This window comes from Pantherophis guttatus, chromosome 1 (genome assembly GCF_059756535.1).
Source record: "Pantherophis guttatus breed Tessera chromosome 1, ASM5975653v1, whole genome shotgun sequence".
NCBI classification, from domain to species: Eukaryota; Metazoa; Chordata; class Lepidosauria; order Squamata; family Colubridae; genus Pantherophis; species Pantherophis guttatus.
The window spans coordinates 76399215-76419376 of record NC_142063.1 but is presented as its reverse complement, the minus strand read 5'-3'; the positions used below and the strand labels follow the sequence as shown (position 1 = coordinate 76419376).

Below are 20162 nucleotides of genomic sequence, written 5' to 3'. Positions count from 1 at the left end.
TGATACCAATAAATATGTTCTCTATATAGTAACTGAGAAAATGTTATCCTCTGAACCACTGACAAAATTTTTTAGTTCTATCTTTTCTAGAAAAGATTTCATAGTTACTCCACTGAGAAATTCTATCACCAAGATTCAGGAAGTACAGAGAAATTAATAGTAAAAGGTAACATTTATTCCAATGTACTGTAGAAACATTTCCGTTAGTTCTAAGTTAAAGCTAAAAATGGTTTAAATGCTATAGGGCATTTTGGAAATCAATATTAAAATGGTATTATCAAACTGATAAAAGCCACATATTGCAAGGAAAAAATGAAAGAAGCTAAGTATATTGTTAGACAACATACCGTTTCCCCCAAAATAAGACATCCCCTGATAATAAACCCAATCGGGCTTTTGAGTGCATGGCAATAAGGCCAAATGCTTATTTCAGGGTTCAAAAAAATATAAGCAGGGTCTTGTTTTCGGGGAAACACGGTAGCTAATAGATTTTAACTCAGAGGCTTCACTTCCAAATATTATTTTTAATACTTGCTGAATATTATAATCCAATGTTTATCTCCAGATTCTATAAGTGAACTCTTGTGTTATTGAAAAATTAGGGATTTCTTACTATTTCAAATAATGTACCAGAAGAAAACTATATGTTAGCAAAATACATATATTTTGGCACCATTTCAAGGCCCATCATAGTGCTAGCAAGTTATTATTGTGGTTTTTAAACACAAAATGTATTTTACCCACTTAGATAGGTGCTGATCCATTCTTTAATATTCCTAGCTAAGGCAAGTAATTCTTTAAGAAGTAGTTTCAGCTGAAAAGATTGCAAATTAGAATAGGTTTCAAGGCAAGTATAGATAATCTTCTAAATAGGAAAATCTACATATTGCGGATAAGTAAGCTTATTACACCAATTTTCCACCAGATTACATATCATATATGCACCTAGTGACCAATTATATTTTTACAGATTATTACCAAGTTTGATTGGTTGCAATATAGAACTACTGTATAGCACCAGCACTATCAGCCAAAGCTTAACAGGCATAAAGATGTAAATGAAATCTATGTCAGACAAAAAAGCAACTGATACTCTAGGAAGTATGATACAGGACATGCAGTAGGAAATGGAAGGTGCTAAAGAGACTACAGAAACTCTATGTTATGACACCTGTAGGAAGAGATCTTATGAAGCAACCATGAATAAAAGAGATGCAAGTCAGCCAGATAATTTCTCACAACTCTCTAACAATTGTGCTCTGAAGTGGATGGATATTGTGACAAATAGTGTGACCGTTAATGGTCACAATATCCATTCACTTCAAAGCACAATTATTTTGGAAGTAGAGTCCCAAATATCTCAGTCATTATTACAATTTCTGGTGATACATTTAACACAAACTTGCTAGCAGCTTCTGGGATAGGAAGAGAAAATGGATTCACCACAATTATAGTAACATTAAGAAAAACCTAATTATTTGCCCATCTTAAGTACAGAATACTTCCACTATCTTGAGGAAATCTAATATTCAAAAAGGTTTAAAACCAATCCTCAATTAAGATTACAGGAAAAGATTTGGAAGATATTGTCTGAGATGCAAAATGTTCTGGCTTTGGGTCAAGAGTTTTCTGTAAGCACAATATTATTAATATTAAAAATTTCCTTCATCTGGAACACATTTATACATTAGTATCTCAGCTTCTCCTTGTTTTCCCAATGAAAGTTCATTTGCTATAGTGATTCAGACACACACTCACTTAACAAAATGCGGAGTCACAATAGCAATTAGGAACATGGATGAACATTTGCCACCAAGTCACTGCTGCTCCCACAGAGAGTTAATGCAAACTTTATTTACAAAAAGACACTTAAATTACTTGCTTCATGCCATGCGTCCATACAGAAACAGTTCAAAGATTATGTGGAGAAGTAATTCACAAAATTAAAAATGAATGCAACGAAAAGTTTCTAAGATTTAAGAGAGCTAAGATAAGACAACTTAACAAATAAAACCAAGTTTTGAGAAATTGGACTGAGCAGGAGAATTGTTTACAGCTCTGTACACTAAAACTAATACATGGACTCTCTTCTACGGTCAAGAAATGCTCACAAAGAAGCAAAATATATACAAAGATTTGTGCCACATTGACTTGGATCCTCCTCCAAGATCTGCTGTATTATACACAGAAACCAGTTTGTATACATAAGGCCTGGATGAGGCCACTTAACTATGTAGACTTCTAATTTAGTCAACTAAAGATGGATAGCTCTGCAATAGCCAAACCGTCTCACGCAATTTCACTTGCGACTGCTTTTTATTCTCTCCAGTCTTTTTTTCAAATCATCAATATTGGATGCTGTAGAAGAGGAATTGGTACTTCCAATGCCAGCATGGGTCTGATTGGAGTCCAGATCAATGTGCTGGTATTGTTCCCGTGATTCGCGGAGCTGGGAAAGCTTACTATGGAGCATATCTGTAGAGGAAGCAACAGTGGGGACTGATGGCTTGGACAGTGTGGTGGCCAGTGATGCTCTGTCTTCTTGCTGTAGGGAGAGATATTGAAAACTCATATTCAAAAAATGCTTATCATATTTTTACCAAATCAAGAAGGTTGGCTCTAACAATACCACTATAACTAATCTTCTTAAGAGGAGGTTTACTTAAGTTTTAGAAATGTAAAATATATAGTTAAAATGAAAGGATGCTAAACTTTTACCCTATTCTTTATCTTCACTATGGCCAAGGTCATAAAGAGAATTAACATTTTCTTGCAATGTTTTTTTAAAGCATGGGGTATGCAGCCTTGCTAATTATCTTCATCTATGCTGATATAATAATTTTAAACTTATGACATACACTGAAAAAAAAAACACCAGTAACCAAAAAGAGGGAAATATGGATTTGTGGCATGACTCAGATTTTTTTTTTTGCAATGGTGCTTAAAGGTTTGTAAACCCTTTTGAATTTTCAATAATTCTGTATAACTGTGAACCTAAAATATTTACCTGTTCTCCATACAAGTCCTAAAACTAGATGAAATGTTAAAAACTAGATAAACAATTAAAACAAATAAGTCAAAAACTTTCTACTTGTTCTACTTAACTACCTTTGCATTGTCAAGGCCACATCGCTGCCTGAGGATTTTTAATCTTTCCAAATAGACAGATGGCCCCACCTCTTCCCCGTTTGAATTTCCGATAGCAGAAGAAACTACATTGGTGGGAGTGGGAATACATGATACCTCCATCTGTGGAGAAACTCCTACAAAATAAAAAAAAATCACAAGCCACAAATGAGTCAAATCTAACTTCAACAAAAGATTGAAATGGGATGTTACCTAGGTTTGTATAGGAGATGACCAGGCTAACACTGAAGGTGGGATCAAATGCATCATCAGTCTTGAATCCCTTTGTGCCCACAAGAGATCTAAGTCCAGCCCATCTTGAATTCCATTGAGTCTTATCTACCACCAATTTGCTTTGACTGTTAGTAGTTCAGATTCATATGAGAGTTTAAGCTTGCAATAAACCACGGGTGTCAAGCTCACGGCATCACCATTTGTAGAGGTTACCTGCATAATGAGAGTATTATGGAATAGCCACTACAATTGCTTAATGTCACACCCGGCCTATACTTTAAGAAAGTTGATATATTACTTCTGAAATTCTCTACCTGTTCTGCTGACCCTGGAAAAATCTGATAGCTTCATCAACACAAGAGCTCTTGGCTGCAAGTTCGTATCAAATTACCTGTGGAAGAAATCCGCCCTTTGCCTTCCCTTTCCATTTCAATCAGCCGGAGACCTCTTTCTACATAGCTCTGGAAGAACTGTGAGGAGTTTTTAAGGAAGGGCTCAATATCTGCATCAGAATATTTCTTTTTATATTCATACAGCTCTGCCAGACCCTGTTTTAAAAACAAAATGCCTCAGCTATTAAAAGTTGTACGGATAAAAACAAGCATTAGCTCTGAAGATTTAGGTTCTGAATGTTGTATACTAACGCCAGTTCAATATCATGGCTCCGAGCTGAACGCCCTATTATTTGATCATTAGGATTTCAAATGGTTCTTTCCTGGGCATACTTTAAAATGTCAAAGGTTGATTTAGGTATTTTCTGTTTAAGTTCAACAGGTAGGCTCTAAACCAGGGGTGTCAAACTCAAGGCCTGGGGGCCGGATCTGGCCCGTGGGGTGCTTAGATGTGACCCGTGGGGGCCGCCCTGGAAACAGCAAAGGACCGGCCTGCGGTGTCTCTGCCAGCAAAAACAGAGCTCTGTTTTTGCTGGCAGAGGGTTGCAGGAGGCAGTCACAGATGAAAATGGAGCTCGGGAGCCCATTTTAGGTGACAGAGTGCTTGGGCCACCACAGGTGCCCGACACGAGTGACGTTGAGCTGGCTATGTCCACCCTGGTCACACACATCCCAGCCCCCCAAGGTCAAACACAACCCTGATGCAGCCCTCAATGAAATTGAGTTTGACACCTCTGCTCTAAATCTTTCCTAAAGGCTAGCCTAGATGCTTATGTGAGGCTGCAAAGCTGTCCCCCCACCTCAAAAAAAAAAAAAAAAAATCCCTGTGAAACTGATAAAGAGTTATGCAAAATGCTCTGTGCAGAGACCACAGCCTGCATGAAAGAGCGGGCTTAGGTGGTTTGTGGCTGGATCTGCACATGCTGGTCCCAGTTATAGGCATTCCAGGTTGGAAAAGATTAGAAGAAAAAATGAAGTCAATAGCAGTGAAAAGAAGGTAAGGGAATGAAAGAGCTGGGATGATTGGGGGGAAAAGGATGGACATTGGGTTATGCTGTGCAAAACAAACACAGCAGTGGCGTGAGATACAACAACAAGAGAAAGGATATGGCTTGGCCAGGTGTTCAGTGGGGATAGGGGAGAAAAATGTTGAGACTATTATTCTACAAGTCCCGTCTGAAAATTTTGCTCAAACCCCAATCAATCAAGTGGGCCAAATCCTGAGCTACTATGTGTTTCTTCCATGTGCAGAAAAAAGACAACTTTTTTTTTTGTTCTAGGCATACTTCTTACCTCTTTAGTGTTTTCTTTAGAACCAATTTTTTTAAATATCTCTGCCAAAATATCGTTTACTTTGGCCTTTGGTGACTTTTCATCCTATAAAATGAATTTGGACATTAATTAACAAACCAAATTAAAAATCCAAATAACAACTAAAGAATGCACAAAAACAAGTGAAAAAATCTAGAGGAATCAACATTTAAGTAATGGAAGCATCTTTAGAAACAAAGAGACAACACTACGACAGGTAAGCCAGATTTACAAAACATAAATGAGGAGAAAAACTAGGACAGTATATTCCAATTTAAAGAAAACAAATCACTATTCTAGAAAAGAAATCAGACAGCATTATTAACAATACCAAACATAGTGATTTAAGGCTCACTAGGAGCAGAGTTTATTTATTTATTTATTATTTATTGGTTCGATTTATATGCTGCCCTTCTCCGGAGACTCAGGGCGGCTTACAATGCGTTAAGCAATAGCCTTCATACGTTTGTATATACCTGCTTAGTAGGGCTTTGCCCCCCCCCCCAAGTGGTGTTCTTTTTTATACAAAGTCAGCTTATTGCCCCCACAATCCGGGTCCTCATTTTACCTACCTCGGAAGGATGGAAGGCTGAGTCAACCTTGAGCCTGGTGAGATTTGAACTTGCAGTAACTGCAGGCAGCTGGCAGCTAAGTGCTATTTAACAGCGCTTTAGTCTGCTGCTCCACCAAGGCTCCTGACAGTTCTGAATACTGTGATAGAGTTCACAAATATTATCAATACTCTACTATACACACTACTGAACAAGCAAGCTTAAAATGGCCATGTGTAAATATAGTGGCCTGAAGGCACAGAGTTGAGGAAAAAAGGAAGTGTGTGTCTTCAAATGTTGCCACTTATAGACAAATTATAGCCAGCAAAAGACAAATTTGATATACGCTTTGAGAACTATGAGTGTCAACCAGACCCAGAAATAAACCTTGTAATTGTGATTATCCTAAACACAACACATTTAAGCCATCTCTCTTGAACATCATTTCATGTAAGTCTTCTTTTTTCTTGGCAGGGACAATGACATGGATAGATAGCATCATATACTGTACAGGAAGTCCTCGACGTACGACAATTGAGTCCAAAATTTATGTTGCTAAGTGAAACATTTATTAAATGAATTTGGCCCTATTTTACGACTTTTCGGGTTGAAGTTAAGTGAATCACTGCAGTCGATAAGTTAGTAACACCGTTGTTAAATGAATCTGGCTTCCCCATTGACTTTGCTTGTAAGAAGATCGCAAAAAAGTGATCACATGAGCCATCATAAATATGGGTTGGTTGCCAAGCATCCGAATTTTGATCATGTGACTGTGGGGATGCTGCAACGGCTGTAAGTGTGAAAAACGGCCATAAGTCATTTTTTTCCAGTGCTGTTGTAACTTTGAATAGTCACTAAATGAACTGTTGCAAGTTGAGGACCACCTATAATTCATCTCCTTTAAAAGAAGTCAAAGTGACTATCTGAGTCTTTTCAAGTAAGATCTGTTATAAATGTTATAAATAAATGCATGAAAAAAGAGAAAATTGATTGTTTATAGGAAATAGGCATGTTGCCCATTTGTATACAGCCTGAAACATGCTACTGTGCAAGAGATATTCTGTAGCTAACCAAACGCTTTGCAAAATGCCTTCCTGTGTTTCTTGACATCCTAATCCAGCCACATCAAGGAGCATCTTCAGCCTTCTATGTAATCCAGGCTAGAAGTCCGATACAGTAAAAATGATATAATTCACAACTGCGCACTCAGAAAATTAACCAGGTTTAACATGATGGTTGTTTTCTTTCTATTTTAAAATACAAAATACTTACAATTCGGGAAGCGCCTTTTTCTGTGCCTTTATCAGATTTGCTTCCAGTTTGGTCCAGGGAGTGTTTCATCATTCTGCACAGATGAGCCTCCAATTCAGACTCATTCTTGTTGTCTATCATTGTTAGATGATCTAAAATCTAGAAAGGAACATTATAACTTTAGAGAGAATCTTTTAAATATTCCTGAGAACTATTCACAGGAACAAATCCATTTGGTCTTACCTTGGGTCCCTTCAGTTTGCATAATGTATGAATCAGAGTCTTCAGAGTCCGTATTGGGAATTCACTTTTACACTGCTTTAATTTCTCTTTTGGAAACACCTTCATAAAGATGTGAATGTCCAACATGATTCGGTCCAGGTTGATACTGTTGATGGTTTCAGGGAGAAGTCTTACCATTCTCCATAAGCACTTGGAGACAGGAGAGAAATGTTTACAAACCAAAATCAGTTACTTATGGAACAGTATATCCTAATGTAGAGTCGTCAGTGGCAAACTTGATGTTTTAAAAGCTTAAAATAAATGGTCATGAACAAATATGGTGATTGTCCGCTCAATTATATTGGACATAAAGACACCAACTCTTAATAGAGATTTTTAAACCTTTAGTTTTTATTGTCAGGCTTATCTATTAATAACAGTATGCCACACTAAGTTGTATTCATATTGTAATTTTTTCAATAGAAAAGAATTAGGTCTATAATTATGACAAGTTGGTAATACATATCATTATGCCATTTCAAATTTTAAAACAAACCTAGGTACTCACTTTCATTACAAGTTCTGAGAACTTGGGAGAACTAGCGGTTGCTAATAGACTGTCCTGGAGTAGAACAAGCAGGGCACTAGAAGAATTAAGTGAAGTAACATTATTTATTTGATTTATACGGCCGCCCATCTCACCGTGGTGATTCTGGATGGCTAACATTTAAATCTCAAATACAAATAACGTAAAATTACTATACATATAATAGCAATTGACATAAAAGCAAGTCTGCCACAAAGCAAGCAACAATCTCCCAAGTGTCATCTAAATATAACAACTGCAAGAGTCATACATATTTTCACCGAGAATCAGCAAGTACCATGCTGAGGAGTGTAATACTTAGGATTTTACTTGGGAGATTGTTCAAAATACATCAGACTATGAACGTAATACCTATCTGTAATTCATGAAAGCATCCATGACTTTTTCTAAGACTGAACAGTTATTGCAGAGGCCTCCACTGCAATCACACAATTAGAACAGATATGGCTGCTTTAATTAGCTACAACCAGTGTTTATGCTCTAAACCAGGGTTATCAAACTCCCGGCCCATGGGCCGGATGCATCATACACTGGCCACACCCACACCCAGTTTAGTGAAGGGGGGAAAAGTCCCAATACGTCATGTGATGCCGCTGTGATGCCATGAGTTTGACACCCCTGCTCTAAATCATCTCTTCTGAACTGAATTTGAAGCACTGTTCAACTGTATTCAACTGTAATGAGGAACAAAAGTATTTCATCAAGCACATGCTGGAATATTAGTGTTAAGTGTTTTTATAGTATAATCTATACTATAAAAAAATTATACTATATAAAAAAGACTTTTTTCATCTTATCATCAAGTTATTTACCTCAATATGTTGGTTTGGTCAGATTTCTCTAGAACTTTTACCACCAAGAGGTTGACAGATCTGATAACCTGCTGGCCTTCTTCTAGATCTTCAACTCTTGAATCCAGCATTAATGTAATAAGGCCATGCATCAAATCCTTCAACACTCCTGCAGAAGCCTCCCTTGCCAAGCTTTCAATCTGGAATAACTGTCAAATGAATTTAAGTGTTAGATATAATTCTCTCTTCTGAATAAAACTTAAAAGCTTCAATAACCCCTTCAGAGCCCCAATATTAGATTGGTCACTATGGGAAAACAATGTTGCATTTCGCTTGCCTTCTCAGTAAGCCTTGTTGTCAGAAATATATTTAGAAGTGTTGATGAGCAGAAAGAACCTGTGGTGCAGGACTGAAGGGAAGGGGATGCTTTACATGCCAGCCTGAAGAAATTCAGTGGCAAATCACAACACAACAATAAAACACAAGCCGCACCTCTTAAAGGCATGGTTTGTACTTTAAAGAATGTTGATGTCAGATGATTGACACTGCAGTTCAAAACTGCAGCAGACAGGGCTATAAGAAATGCACTTAAGATATTTGGGGAGCGGCATTTACTCATCCCTAAAAATAGCACTTCAAAAATTAAAATGCGTAAAATATCTAGAACAGATTCTACATTAAGGTTGCTTGATATGCAGTATACTTTACTTTTTAGATAAATGTATACCTATTCTAGAATAAATACATTTTACATTAAAAAAACAAAATAAAAAAATTATACCTGACCAAATTTTGACTGTTTTTTCCCTCATTTTACAGTAGCAAAGGAAATAAGGAACTCTTACTGAAATCATGTTTCCGATGATGCAACTGTACAACTTGACAATCTCATCCTTGTCCAGTTTCTCATCAGCCATATGAGTATTATAAATGAGTCGGAGCTGCATGAATGTAGCTACTAAGAACTGGTCAATGTGGCCAGACATTGCTTCAGCTTTATCCTCTTGTCTTAGAACCTCATCAATCTGTATACAGACATAATAATTATGTTTCTTCATGCAGCAGAGTATTCAAAACAATGGCATGCACTAGATGCAAAAACTATCACCAATCTCTCCTCTTAATTATTACTTTTCCCATTCTACTCTTCGATTTCAATTCTCTAAGAATCCATCACTTCGTTCACAATCTTAGAATATTAGACCAAACATCAGATGTGCAGTGCCAGCCAGCAAAGGTTAGTTATTCCTGCATTATCTATTTTAACAAATTCTGCAGCCTTCACACTTCAAAGAACCTGTCTCAAATATGTACATTACTACAAAAATTTAGAATTCATTTCCCTCCCCTGCTATTGCAATAATTGTTAGCCCTAGGGCAGTGATGGTTAATCTTTTCAGCACTGAATGGCAAAACTGGAGTGTGTGCATGCGCGCCAGAGCACTGGAACACGGAAGAGAGAAGCTGGCTGGTGCACACGTGTGCAGCGGCCAGCTGCTCTTCCGGGTTCTGTCACATGCATATGCACTGGGCCAGCAGCACTACATGCGTACTGGCCAGCTGCTCTCTCCCAGGTTCTGGCACGCATGTGTGTGCCGGAACCCGGAAGAGAGCAGCTGGCCGAGCGCATGCGCATGCAGGAACCCGAAAGAGAGGACTCTGCTTCAAGGTTAAGTAGACTGAAATCCAAGTAGTGGAGGAACAGGAATTTGATTTAAAGCCCAGTAAGGTTAAATAAATGTTGTCTTATTAGATAATATAAAGAGTTAAAGTATCCTTGCATGCCTTTTGGCATCAAAATGAAAGTCAAGGAATTATTTAGAGGATGACAATGTTCTATGTTCTTGCACTTGAACATAAGAACTTTTTCTTTACAAGTTGTGGTGTTTGCTACCAGTTTGACTGGCTTCAAAAAGGTTTGGATCAATTCATGGAAGTCATGGGGTTTAAAACTTATTAGTCTTGTTGGTAACTCTATAGACCCGTGATAGCGAACCTATAGCACGCAAGTGTTGCCCTAGCTCAGCTCCGGTGTGCATGCGTGTGCCGGCCAGCTGATTTTCGGGCCTTCTAGACCCACCAGAAGTCAGGAAACAGGATGTTTCCGGCCTCTAGAGGAGTTGGGGAAGGCTGTTTTCATCCTCCCCATGCTTCAAGAAAGCCTCTGGAGCCTGGGGAGGGCAAAAAATGGGCCTACCGGACCCACTGTGCCAAAAGCAGGAGCAGCATGGGTGTGTGTGTGTCACGCATGCACATACAGGGCGCACTGAATTATGGGTGTGGGCACGTACACACGCAACCCTCCCACTTTTGGCACACAATGGCAAAAAGGTTAGCCATCACTGCTATAGACCATCTGCTGGGAGATGGGCTTCCTTGTGGAGTTGTTGACCACTGTGAGAACAGAATGCTGGACTGGATAGACCAGAGGTCCACTCCAGGAAGGCACCACTTACGTTCCTTTTGAGAATTGCGAGTCAGATGGCCCCTGTGCACTTAGTTATGTCATCAAGACATATTTCAGAGTGGTGCATGTGTCACCTGACACACAGCTCCACCAAATGTGCAACTCATCACTCTCGCAAATAATTTGTTGATCTGTTAAATAGTAACTGATGATCCTTAGGAGCACTATGTTGCCGCCATCTACAAAGAACACCACTTACCTGTGCAAGAGCTTGGATACTAGTATTTATATCCCCACTGGCTACCTGGGAGATAACAAAGTTGATAGTAGAAGCAGTATTGCTGTGCATGTCATCGAAGTGTGGGGAGACAGCGCGGACCCTGGGTGGAGGAAAGATTTTGCAATTACTGGAAGACAACCCTACTTCCAAAATAAAACTTGCAAATTTTGCAGAGAGTCTTCACTTACAGTAATTGAGAAAAACAGAATATGTTATTGAAAACAAGCACATCGGTAGGAAGTACAAATGGCTGCAAATATAGCTAGTAAGTAGTTGCTGCTTGCCTGTGGAATTTTAACATTTTTCCTGTAACAGAATAGGGTTTCTTTCATTCTTTTCCTTCCTTGTCAAGTCAGTTCTTCTCCTTGACTCATCTCTATTTTGTTCCTCTCCTTTTTTTCTTCTACCTTTTCCTATCTCTATTCTGTGGGCAGGATACTTTTTTGTGTGTTTTGCACTGCTGTTAGAAGAAAGGAGAGGAACATGTATGTATATATCTCTATCTCTGTATGAGACAGTTGCTGGTATATGCAGATGAGAGAATCAATGTATTTTATAAATGGAATGCTCTATTAAATTTAACTATAGTTACATCAATTAGTATTGACTTCTTTTTGCTCTGATCTTTTCTTTTATGGCCTTGGGTAGAACCTTCATATGTGAGAGAGAACACTATACCTATAATATGCACATCCTGGGTCAAAACCAACAAAATTCCCCCGCACTTACTTAGGTTCAGGAATCAAGACTGGCTCAAAGATGTCATCCAGTTTGTGCTGAACAAGTGCTGGCATTTCACATCGCACTGTGCCATTATCATTTTCTATTTCATCTAGATCCAGTTGAAATTCCCGAGGAACTGTATGCATTGCCTCTGAATGGCCACTCAAGTTGCGGGCTTGGCTATAAAAATCAAGCAACACATTTTCCTTAATATTTCAGGAAGCATGCTGCCTTCTCAACAGAAGTGACATTCTGAAATCCTCATAAGCTACAGACAGAAAACATTCTTTTCTATATTATCTGGGACTTTGTTGACGAGTCCAACTTTATGTCAAAGAAATCACCCTGGTTTCTCAACATTCTCTGCAGTTCATAAAGAAATTGGGAAGGCACTCCCATTACCACTCAGTTTTTGGAGGGCTTAAGGAAGCGAAACAACAAATTGTTGTTATTCCAACGTAACAAAATTCATTGTGCCCTAATGATTTATGTTTAAATACAGGAACAAAAACAAAACAAAACAAAAAAAACCCCATGCAGTCGGTCCTTGACTTATAACCATAATTGATACCAGAATCTCCTTTTGTTAAGCAAGGCAGTTGCCAAGTGTGCCATACCCAATTTTACAACCTGTTTTCCCACAGTTGTTAGGCAAATCACAACAGTTGAGAAATGAATTGTGTGGTTGTTAAGTGAATTCAGCTTCCCTCCATTGAATTTTGCTTGTCAGAAGCTGCAAATGGTGATCACATGACCTAGGGATGCTGCAACGTTTGTAAATAAATGCTGGTTCCAAGTGCCCAAATTTTGATCACTTGACTGTGGAGATTTGGTTGTAAGTGCAAGAACTGGTTGTAAGTCACTTTTTTTGGTACTGTTGTAACTCTGAACACACTAAACAAATGGTTGTAGGTCAAGGACTTCCTGTAGTAGTTTGTATAGCCTTTGCATTAACCAAGCAAAGCCAGCCATGACACTAACTATTTGAAATCTGTACTCTCTTTAAAAACGTGTTAGGTTTCCCTTTTCCCTTTACGTCTGACAGCAAAATATATGCACCACCATAAATGTTAAAAGAGAGAACAAGAAAGTATGGTTTCATCCAAATGAATCCAGTTTTTATTCATATATGGAGAAGGAATTATGTTAGATTGCCTTTCTCAGTGACCACTGTTTCTGAATCCAGAATATTCCCAGCTGAGTTTTATACTCTTCAATTACAACTTGCCATTTGTCTTATTTTGTTAGGGATTTCCTACTAAGCAGAGGATTTTAGAACGGCATAAGGTATAGCAAGAGGCATTCTAGAAGGGGTCCAAGAATCACATATTAAACAGAGATGGGGATCTTAATTTCACATTGGATGGTATCCAATGCCACCTGAAGGACGTCTACTTGTGTAGAAGTATCTCCCTTAACTTTTTTACCCGAGAGATGGGAGTTGCCACTCTTTCTCATATCCAACATCAGTTTTTCCTAGAACCCTAAGTTTTAAGAAGCTTTATTATAATGTGTGGAACTTCTTCCAAAGGGTATTTCATAACTAATGATTGGAGGGAAAAACAGAAATCGTATGAGCCCTGCTACCAAGGATTTAGTGGTTAGTACTTACATCCTATAAGTGCGATACATAATTCTGTCCATGGAGAAGCAGTGAAAAAAGGCACAATACCATTTAGAAAGCATTCAAGACATGACAAAACAGATGAACAAAGGTTCAAACATTTTGCTTTGCAGTATTTTTTTTTTTTTTTTGCAATCTGTGTCTCATGCATGCAGCAATGATAAAAACAAAAGACAAACACAAGGCAACAGCAAGGCATGTTTTAGCACACACTGTGAAAATGTTGCACACAGATGGCATTTTCTCCACATAACATACTTGAGTTTGGAAGACATATCTTCAGCTGCTCCCTTCCGCAATATGTTTGTGCTGGCATTGACATTTTGAATACGCTGGGGTTTTTCATCGACCTGCCTTGATGAAGCAACATTTGGTCTCTTAGCTGACCGTTTTATTCGTTCCTCCAACATGCTCATGTCCTTCTCAGAAAGCTGTACAAGAAGAAAAAGTTTAATGTCGTTAAAGATTTGCCTCTAGGAATGCTCCAAAGCGTCATAATTTCTGAAAAAATAATTTACATGCTCTAAACATGAAAATAAGCAAAGGCAGAGTCTCTCATTTATTTATTATTCATCAATTTCTCTCCCCAATAGGTGTAAAAGGTGTAAGCTCTCTTATATGAAAAATAAATTGAGAGAGACTGGAGATACAGCAACTGTATGATGTTACACAGATCCTCTCTATAGACAATACTATATGTCAGTAAACCAGCATATCCACATTTTTGCAGTTGGGCATCTATCCTCCTTGATTCAGTGTACTGTGACCACTAGGCAAGACAACTTACTATCTAAGTTGTCAATTACCTAATTCAATAGAACAGGGATGGGCAATCCTTTTGTGGCCAAGAGCTAACATTAGCATTTGGTGGCTTGGAGAGAGTTGCAAATTGGAGGGCTCATGTCATACAAGTGATGACACTGACACTATGCCTATTTTAGGATTTATACTCAGTTTTTATCTGTCTCTCACTGCAAAATAATGGGAAATCTATTGTCATTTTTCAGCAGACATGTTTGGAGGGTTTCTGGGGACCACCCTTACCTGTATAAAGCAAGAGCAGATTACAATTAAATTTTGCCACTGGAATACAATTTTTTGTCAGTGTTTGAATGAAACTATGGAGCACTCACATACGTTAACCCATTTTGTTGACATAGGACTGCCATGTAGGTAAATTCTGGTTGCTTTTCCTACCCCTCAACCTAGGAAAGTGACTTGAGAAACAATAAGACCTAAAGCAGCACATGACTTAACGTACAACTTCCCCAAACGCTAACAACTTGCAAGAATATGAGATTTCATATTCAAGTGCAGAGATGTTATTTAAATTGAATGACATTAATTTGTCATTTTAGATTTTCAAAATGAGAATAGGAAAGAAGTTGTAGGATGTATCAATACATCTTAAAACTCAAAGCATTGAAGATTTAAAAAACAAGATAAAATTATTAATACAGCTGTTCTCCAATTTTGCAGGGCATCTACAGCCTGAAGTTTCATGTAAGACTAACCTTTTTTACTATTTTGATGTTAGAAATTCAGAAATCTGCTCTAAATAATACAATTTAAGTAAAATTAAATTGAAATTTTGATAAAAAGCAGTGGTTTTGAAATGTAAGAAAAATAATTCCATGTAAGGTACTATTTTGGAAGTAGGTGGTACTTGATACCACCTGTTTTCTTTACTTCAAAATAGCTTGATAGTCTACTTGAATGTGGATAGTGAAACTCTCAGAAAGATTTTTTATCTTTTTTTAATTCCAACTTTTTGTAATTTGGTACATAATTAATATTTTAAAATTGTTGTAAAGAGACAACAGCTACCTTCTAAGTTCATTAGTCACATCTGTATTTAGAATCAGGTTAATATAAAATAAGTTGCATCAAGTGACCTATTGACCTAATGATTGATCCCTGACCGACATCTCCAGGCTTTCTTTCCCACTTTATCTGGATATGCACAAAATATGTGACTTTTAGCTTAGTTGCTTTAACGCTTTGAACAGTTTAAAAACTGATTCTCACAAACTGGACTGAAGTGACTAAATAATAGTTCTCTGCAAATGGTTTTTTTTTTCTTTTTACCAATGTAACTTCCTCCAATTCTTCAGTGACTTCAAAACTTTTGAACAAGATTTGTGGTAGACAAAGTTCAACTAATTTCCACTGCTATTGCAGATTTAACAATAAATACTTATTTATTTACCATTTCACAATTCATTGACATCAGAATGATTCATTAGCCATCAACTAAATAGTGTGAAGTACAATTTTTATCTGTTCTTGATAATCAATAATCAGTCAGTTGTATAATACAGGTCTGTTGTGACTTTGTACCACTTAACTTGAATTGTCCAATACACCGTAAGGATTTAATTTTTCCCCTTGATTCCTGTTTACTTACATTTCCAATGAGCTTGAACACCTGATCCCCATGCACATTGTAAACAGTAACAATGGTATTAAGTGCAGCATTTCTGACTGTATTGTCCCTGTCACCAATGTGAATTGCAATTTCCTTTAAGGCTTTGCCCGGAGTTGGCTGACATACATTCATGCCATATGATTCAATTAGACATCCCAGCTCTTCCAAGCATTCTAAGGAATAACAAAAGAAGATATAAACAAAACCCAAAGGCAACCAAACTTCTTAGTAAAGCGAACTGTTATTATAAACAAGGTAAAAATTCTTTTTGATTAAATCTCCCAAGATGAAACGGGGGACACACACTGCAACGATGTATGAAATATTTGCCCCTTAACCATTCACATTTATTGTCAGTAGCCTGAACAGGCATTAAAAATTTTTTTTATAACATGAACATAATTTTTTTATAATTATATATTTTTAAAAATCATTTCCTTCCTAACTCATTGTTTCCTATGCCACCCCCACTTTAAGGAATTACATCTTTGCGGGTATGGCAACTAGGCCATTAAGTAAAAGGCTCATATTGCTCCCTTTGGAAATATTTTTTTAGAGTGGTGGCATATATGAATGTGAACCCCCAATCCCTTACTAGGCTGAAAACAATTACCTATCCCTGCATACACCAATGCATTTGCCTGTATTTCATGCATCCAATGCAGAAACCTGACACACCAGTATTTTAAGTGGGGCTTGCCCATTCCATTATTTTCATGATTGTAATATGTTATTGTGATCTGTACTACATGTCCCACCTGCCCGTTGTTTTGAGTTTTTTGATTTTGTCCCATCCATGATAAATGTGAACATTTTGCTGGCTGGATAAACAAGGCACATCCTGTTCAGAATGGCACGCACATCTCTTCGAATAACATCCTTGGATTCCCCAACCTAAAACCAGAGAAAACATTTGGAGGTTTAGAAAAACTGGAAGCATAATCAATATTCTCTAATATTCTCATTCAAGGCTTTCAGGGAATCATGGGCACGCCTAAATTTTCAGATTATATATTTTTATTCTGAAATTTTAGGTAGTGACAAATACACTGGAGCAAACATGAGTGCATTTAACCTTGAGCATAATCACATATTAGAAGATGCTATCTTGATGTGGAATACTGTTCTCAGTTGCTTTGAGAGTTTTGTAAATTAGAATCTTTGCAAGTACAGCAGCAGAAACAGATACAAAATCTCATGGGTCATTATAGTGAATAAGAGATACATGTTCTCTAATGAATTGAAAAAATTCTGTAAGGTATTTGTTCAGCATTTCTCTGGTGAATTTTTACAGCGATGTTGAAAAAGGTTGCTCTCTCACACACACTGTATCAAGTGTATCATGTATTACAATTAACTTAGTTTTTAAAGATCAGAATTTCTAATGAATTTTTTTTTGTTTTTGTTTTTTTGCTAATAGACATAATTCTACTACCATTATGAATGCAAGTATTTTATTTGAAACTGCTCTCATATTTTTTATTAACATTACAGGTAACAACACCCAGCTCATCTTGGCTGATCTCATAAAATATAAACTTTTTATTGATTTTATTGTAATTTTTCTGATTTTGTAAGCTGCTCAATCATTCATTTAATAATTTATCAACATCATCAAGACTGGACCCTCTTAATACTCGTGTACAAGACCACCAGGAAATCTCAGGATTGGAGATAAACTGGGAAGTGGAAAAACATCCCAGAAGACAACAATAGACCACTTTTGTATTGTTGCCAATAAAATAAAATGGAGATGTTCCCAAGCAGTTGATCTTAATTTTATCTTACCTTCTATAGTATCTTTTGATTTGAGATCAAAGTTACTTTAAAAAAAACACGGATGCCAGATATGAAGGCTGGAATACAGTTAAAGGGATTCCCTCGGTTATTGACCTGATTCACATTTTTTAAAATCATAGAACATATGAAAGTTCGCTCTCTACCTCTTGCATCCTATTTTTCCAATTTTACCTAATATAATGTATTGCCTGGCGTTTTAATGATATTGAGTATTATTCTTAGTTCACTGAGCATTGAGTACAACGCTTAGTTCAAAGCATTGTACAAATGAAGCATATTATCACTTACGCTTATTCAGGAATGAGAAGGATCCCGAGGAGAAAGCCAAACTAAGATCTGATGGCAATTTTTTGGGTCCTTTAAGTAAAGGACACAATTTTTTGGGTCCTCAAAAGTAAAAACTTTTGAGCAATGTTTTCCATTTCTATTATTTGAAAAAGTATATTTCAAACCTGGTTTTCTTGCTTCTCTTTTCCAAGTAGGGTTTTTCTTTTCTTCTCCAAATACAATATCCTCTAGTTCTATTTGCTAAAGTCATCATTATTCTCAATACTGTCACAGAGGGAGCTCTAATTTCACAATTTGCTTTTTGTTATATTTTGTGAGCAACAATATCTAGGGTTTTTTTTCATTCTACCCGCTCTAAGAGGTCAAGACAAACCACGTATGCAGCTTTTTAAATTCTGGATACCTTCAAGGTAAGATAGGGAATGAAAGAAGTGGCTTCATTTTCAGTCAGGTGGTATTCTTCTTGGTTCAACATGACAAACAGCAGCTTAAGATACTCCAGAGTTTTCATCAGAACACTTGTGTTGGTGTCAAAGAACCTCAGAGTGATCCACTTCAGAATCAAATCTAAACAGCTGATAACTCCATCTTTTTCACTCTCCAAGTGCTTGAAAGGAAGAAAAAAAAAAGATCAAGGTGAAGTTTTGCAAAAAAAATTTTTTTTTCTTTTACAATAAAATAAATAAATAAGAAATTATATTTCAATTAAATGATTATACCATGGCTTTTCTAGTAGCAAAGGGACCAAAGATAATTGTTTTGTACCTGCATAATTGCTACTTGCATCAGCTAGTCTGCTATTTAAGTTTGTTTCAAATGCTCATATTCAGTGCCTTGATGGAGGCCAATACTAATTGCACTGTTCTTATGAGAATATTATGTAGGGCTCTAGATTGAATAGTTATTTCCAAAAGTTGCATGCTCCAGGACAGTGATGGCTAACCTTTTTGCCATTGCGTGCCAGGAAAGGGGGGAGGGTGCAGGGGAAGGTCACGTGCGCAAGTGCCCACACCGTTAATTCTATGTGCCCTGCTCTGCGCCCGCCCCTCGCCCACCCCCCCGCTCCTGGCACATGATGGCCTGGTAGGCCTGTTTTTCTTTCTTACCTGGTTCCAGATCCTCTCTATTTATCTGGGAAGGGCGAAAACAACCTTTTTCACTCCCTCGGAGGCCCTTCAAAGGCCTGAAACAGCCCATTTCCAATCTCCCGGTGGGACAGGAAGTGATGTTTAGGAATCTCTGGAGGCGGGGACAGCAAAAACGTCACTTCCTGTCCCACCGGAAGTTGGGAAATGGGCCGTTTCAGGCCTTTGGAGGGCCTCCGAGGAAGTGGGAAAGGCTGTTTTCGCCCTCCGCAGATGCATAGAGGGGATCTGGAGCCAGGTAAGAAAGAAAAACGGGCCTTCCCCATGCCCCCCACCCCCGGCCCTCCAGAGGCAGGAAACAGCCTGTTTCCCTACTTCTGGTGGGCCCAGAAGGCCCGAAAATCAGCTGGCCGGTACGCGCATGCATGCCAGTGCTGAGCTGGCGTGCCCACTGATATGGCTACGCGTGCCATCTGTGGCACACATGCCACAGATTCGCCATCACGGCTCTAGGAAAAGTTATACTAGTGCTCTTATTGTTTTATCAACTGCCAGAAGTCAATGCTCCTCACCTCAACCATTACACTAAGTGCTCTGTTGTGGTGTTGAAAATCTGCATGAAACATTTCATCTTGTAACCACTTGGCAACACAGCTAGACATCTGAGTCTTCAATTGCTCAATGTATTCATCACGAGGAGTAGTAAAATTCCATTTCAAAACCTGAGGGAAGAGGGGAACACGGTCTTCTTAAAAATTAAACCTGTAATTTAAACTACTTATAACTTAAATTTTACTTAAAATAATTAAATTGTAAGTGGCATGTATATAGATACTATATATGTGTATAGTTGTTTTCCTTATTTGCTAAGACTACTTTATTGAGCCACAGGTAATTTTTAAATAACATCGGACCTCTTAACATAACAAAAGAAATTCATATTTACAGAAAAAATATATTTTCCTATATGGATTATTACTTGACTACCAAAGCATTGTGTCTTTGTAACTTTCACTTTTCTTCTTTCACTAAGGTAGTTTGG

General features: G+C 37.6%; 1 protein-coding gene and 1 non-coding gene across 13 annotated transcripts in view; both read right to left on the bottom strand.

Moving 5' to 3' along the window:
* Positions 1 to 1834: 1834 nt before the first annotated feature.
* Positions 1835 to 20162, bottom strand: part of CKAP5 (cytoskeleton associated protein 5) — a 67290-nt gene continuing 48962 nt past the window's right edge. For 10 of the 12 annotated variants that reach the window (XM_087883117.1, XM_060687577.2, XM_087883119.1 and 7 more), the window contains 16 exons: positions 19693 to 19842; positions 18439 to 18642; positions 16706 to 16841; positions 15927 to 16120; positions 13778 to 13950; positions 11902 to 12075; positions 11152 to 11272; positions 9331 to 9510; positions 8507 to 8694; positions 7656 to 7731; positions 7109 to 7297; positions 6887 to 7024; positions 5046 to 5129; positions 3752 to 3908; positions 3109 to 3263; positions 1835 to 2545 (listed from right to left, as the gene is read on the bottom strand). In XM_087883117.1, coding sequence (XP_087739243.1) covers positions 2300 to 2545; positions 3109 to 3263; positions 3752 to 3908; positions 5046 to 5129; positions 6887 to 7024; positions 7109 to 7297; positions 7656 to 7731; positions 8507 to 8694; positions 9331 to 9510; positions 11152 to 11272; positions 11902 to 12075; positions 13778 to 13950; positions 15927 to 16120; positions 16706 to 16841; positions 18439 to 18642; positions 19693 to 19842 — 2565 coding nt within the window. In that variant the 3' untranslated portion in view covers positions 1835 to 2299. Of the gene's footprint in view, positions 2546 to 3108; positions 3574 to 3751; positions 3909 to 5045; positions 5130 to 6886; positions 7025 to 7108; positions 7298 to 7655; positions 7732 to 8506; positions 8695 to 9330; positions 9511 to 11151; positions 11273 to 11901; positions 12076 to 13777; positions 13951 to 15926; positions 16121 to 16705; positions 16842 to 18438; positions 18643 to 19692; positions 19843 to 20162 lie in introns of all 12 variants that reach the window. The other 2 variants (XR_015731504.1, XR_015731506.1) reach the window with 1 other exon arrangement.
* Positions 10957 to 11069, bottom strand: LOC117666193 (small nucleolar RNA SNORD67). Its single transcript, XR_004591670.1, has one exon. It is a non-coding gene; the product is annotated as a small nucleolar RNA SNORD67 (small nucleolar RNA).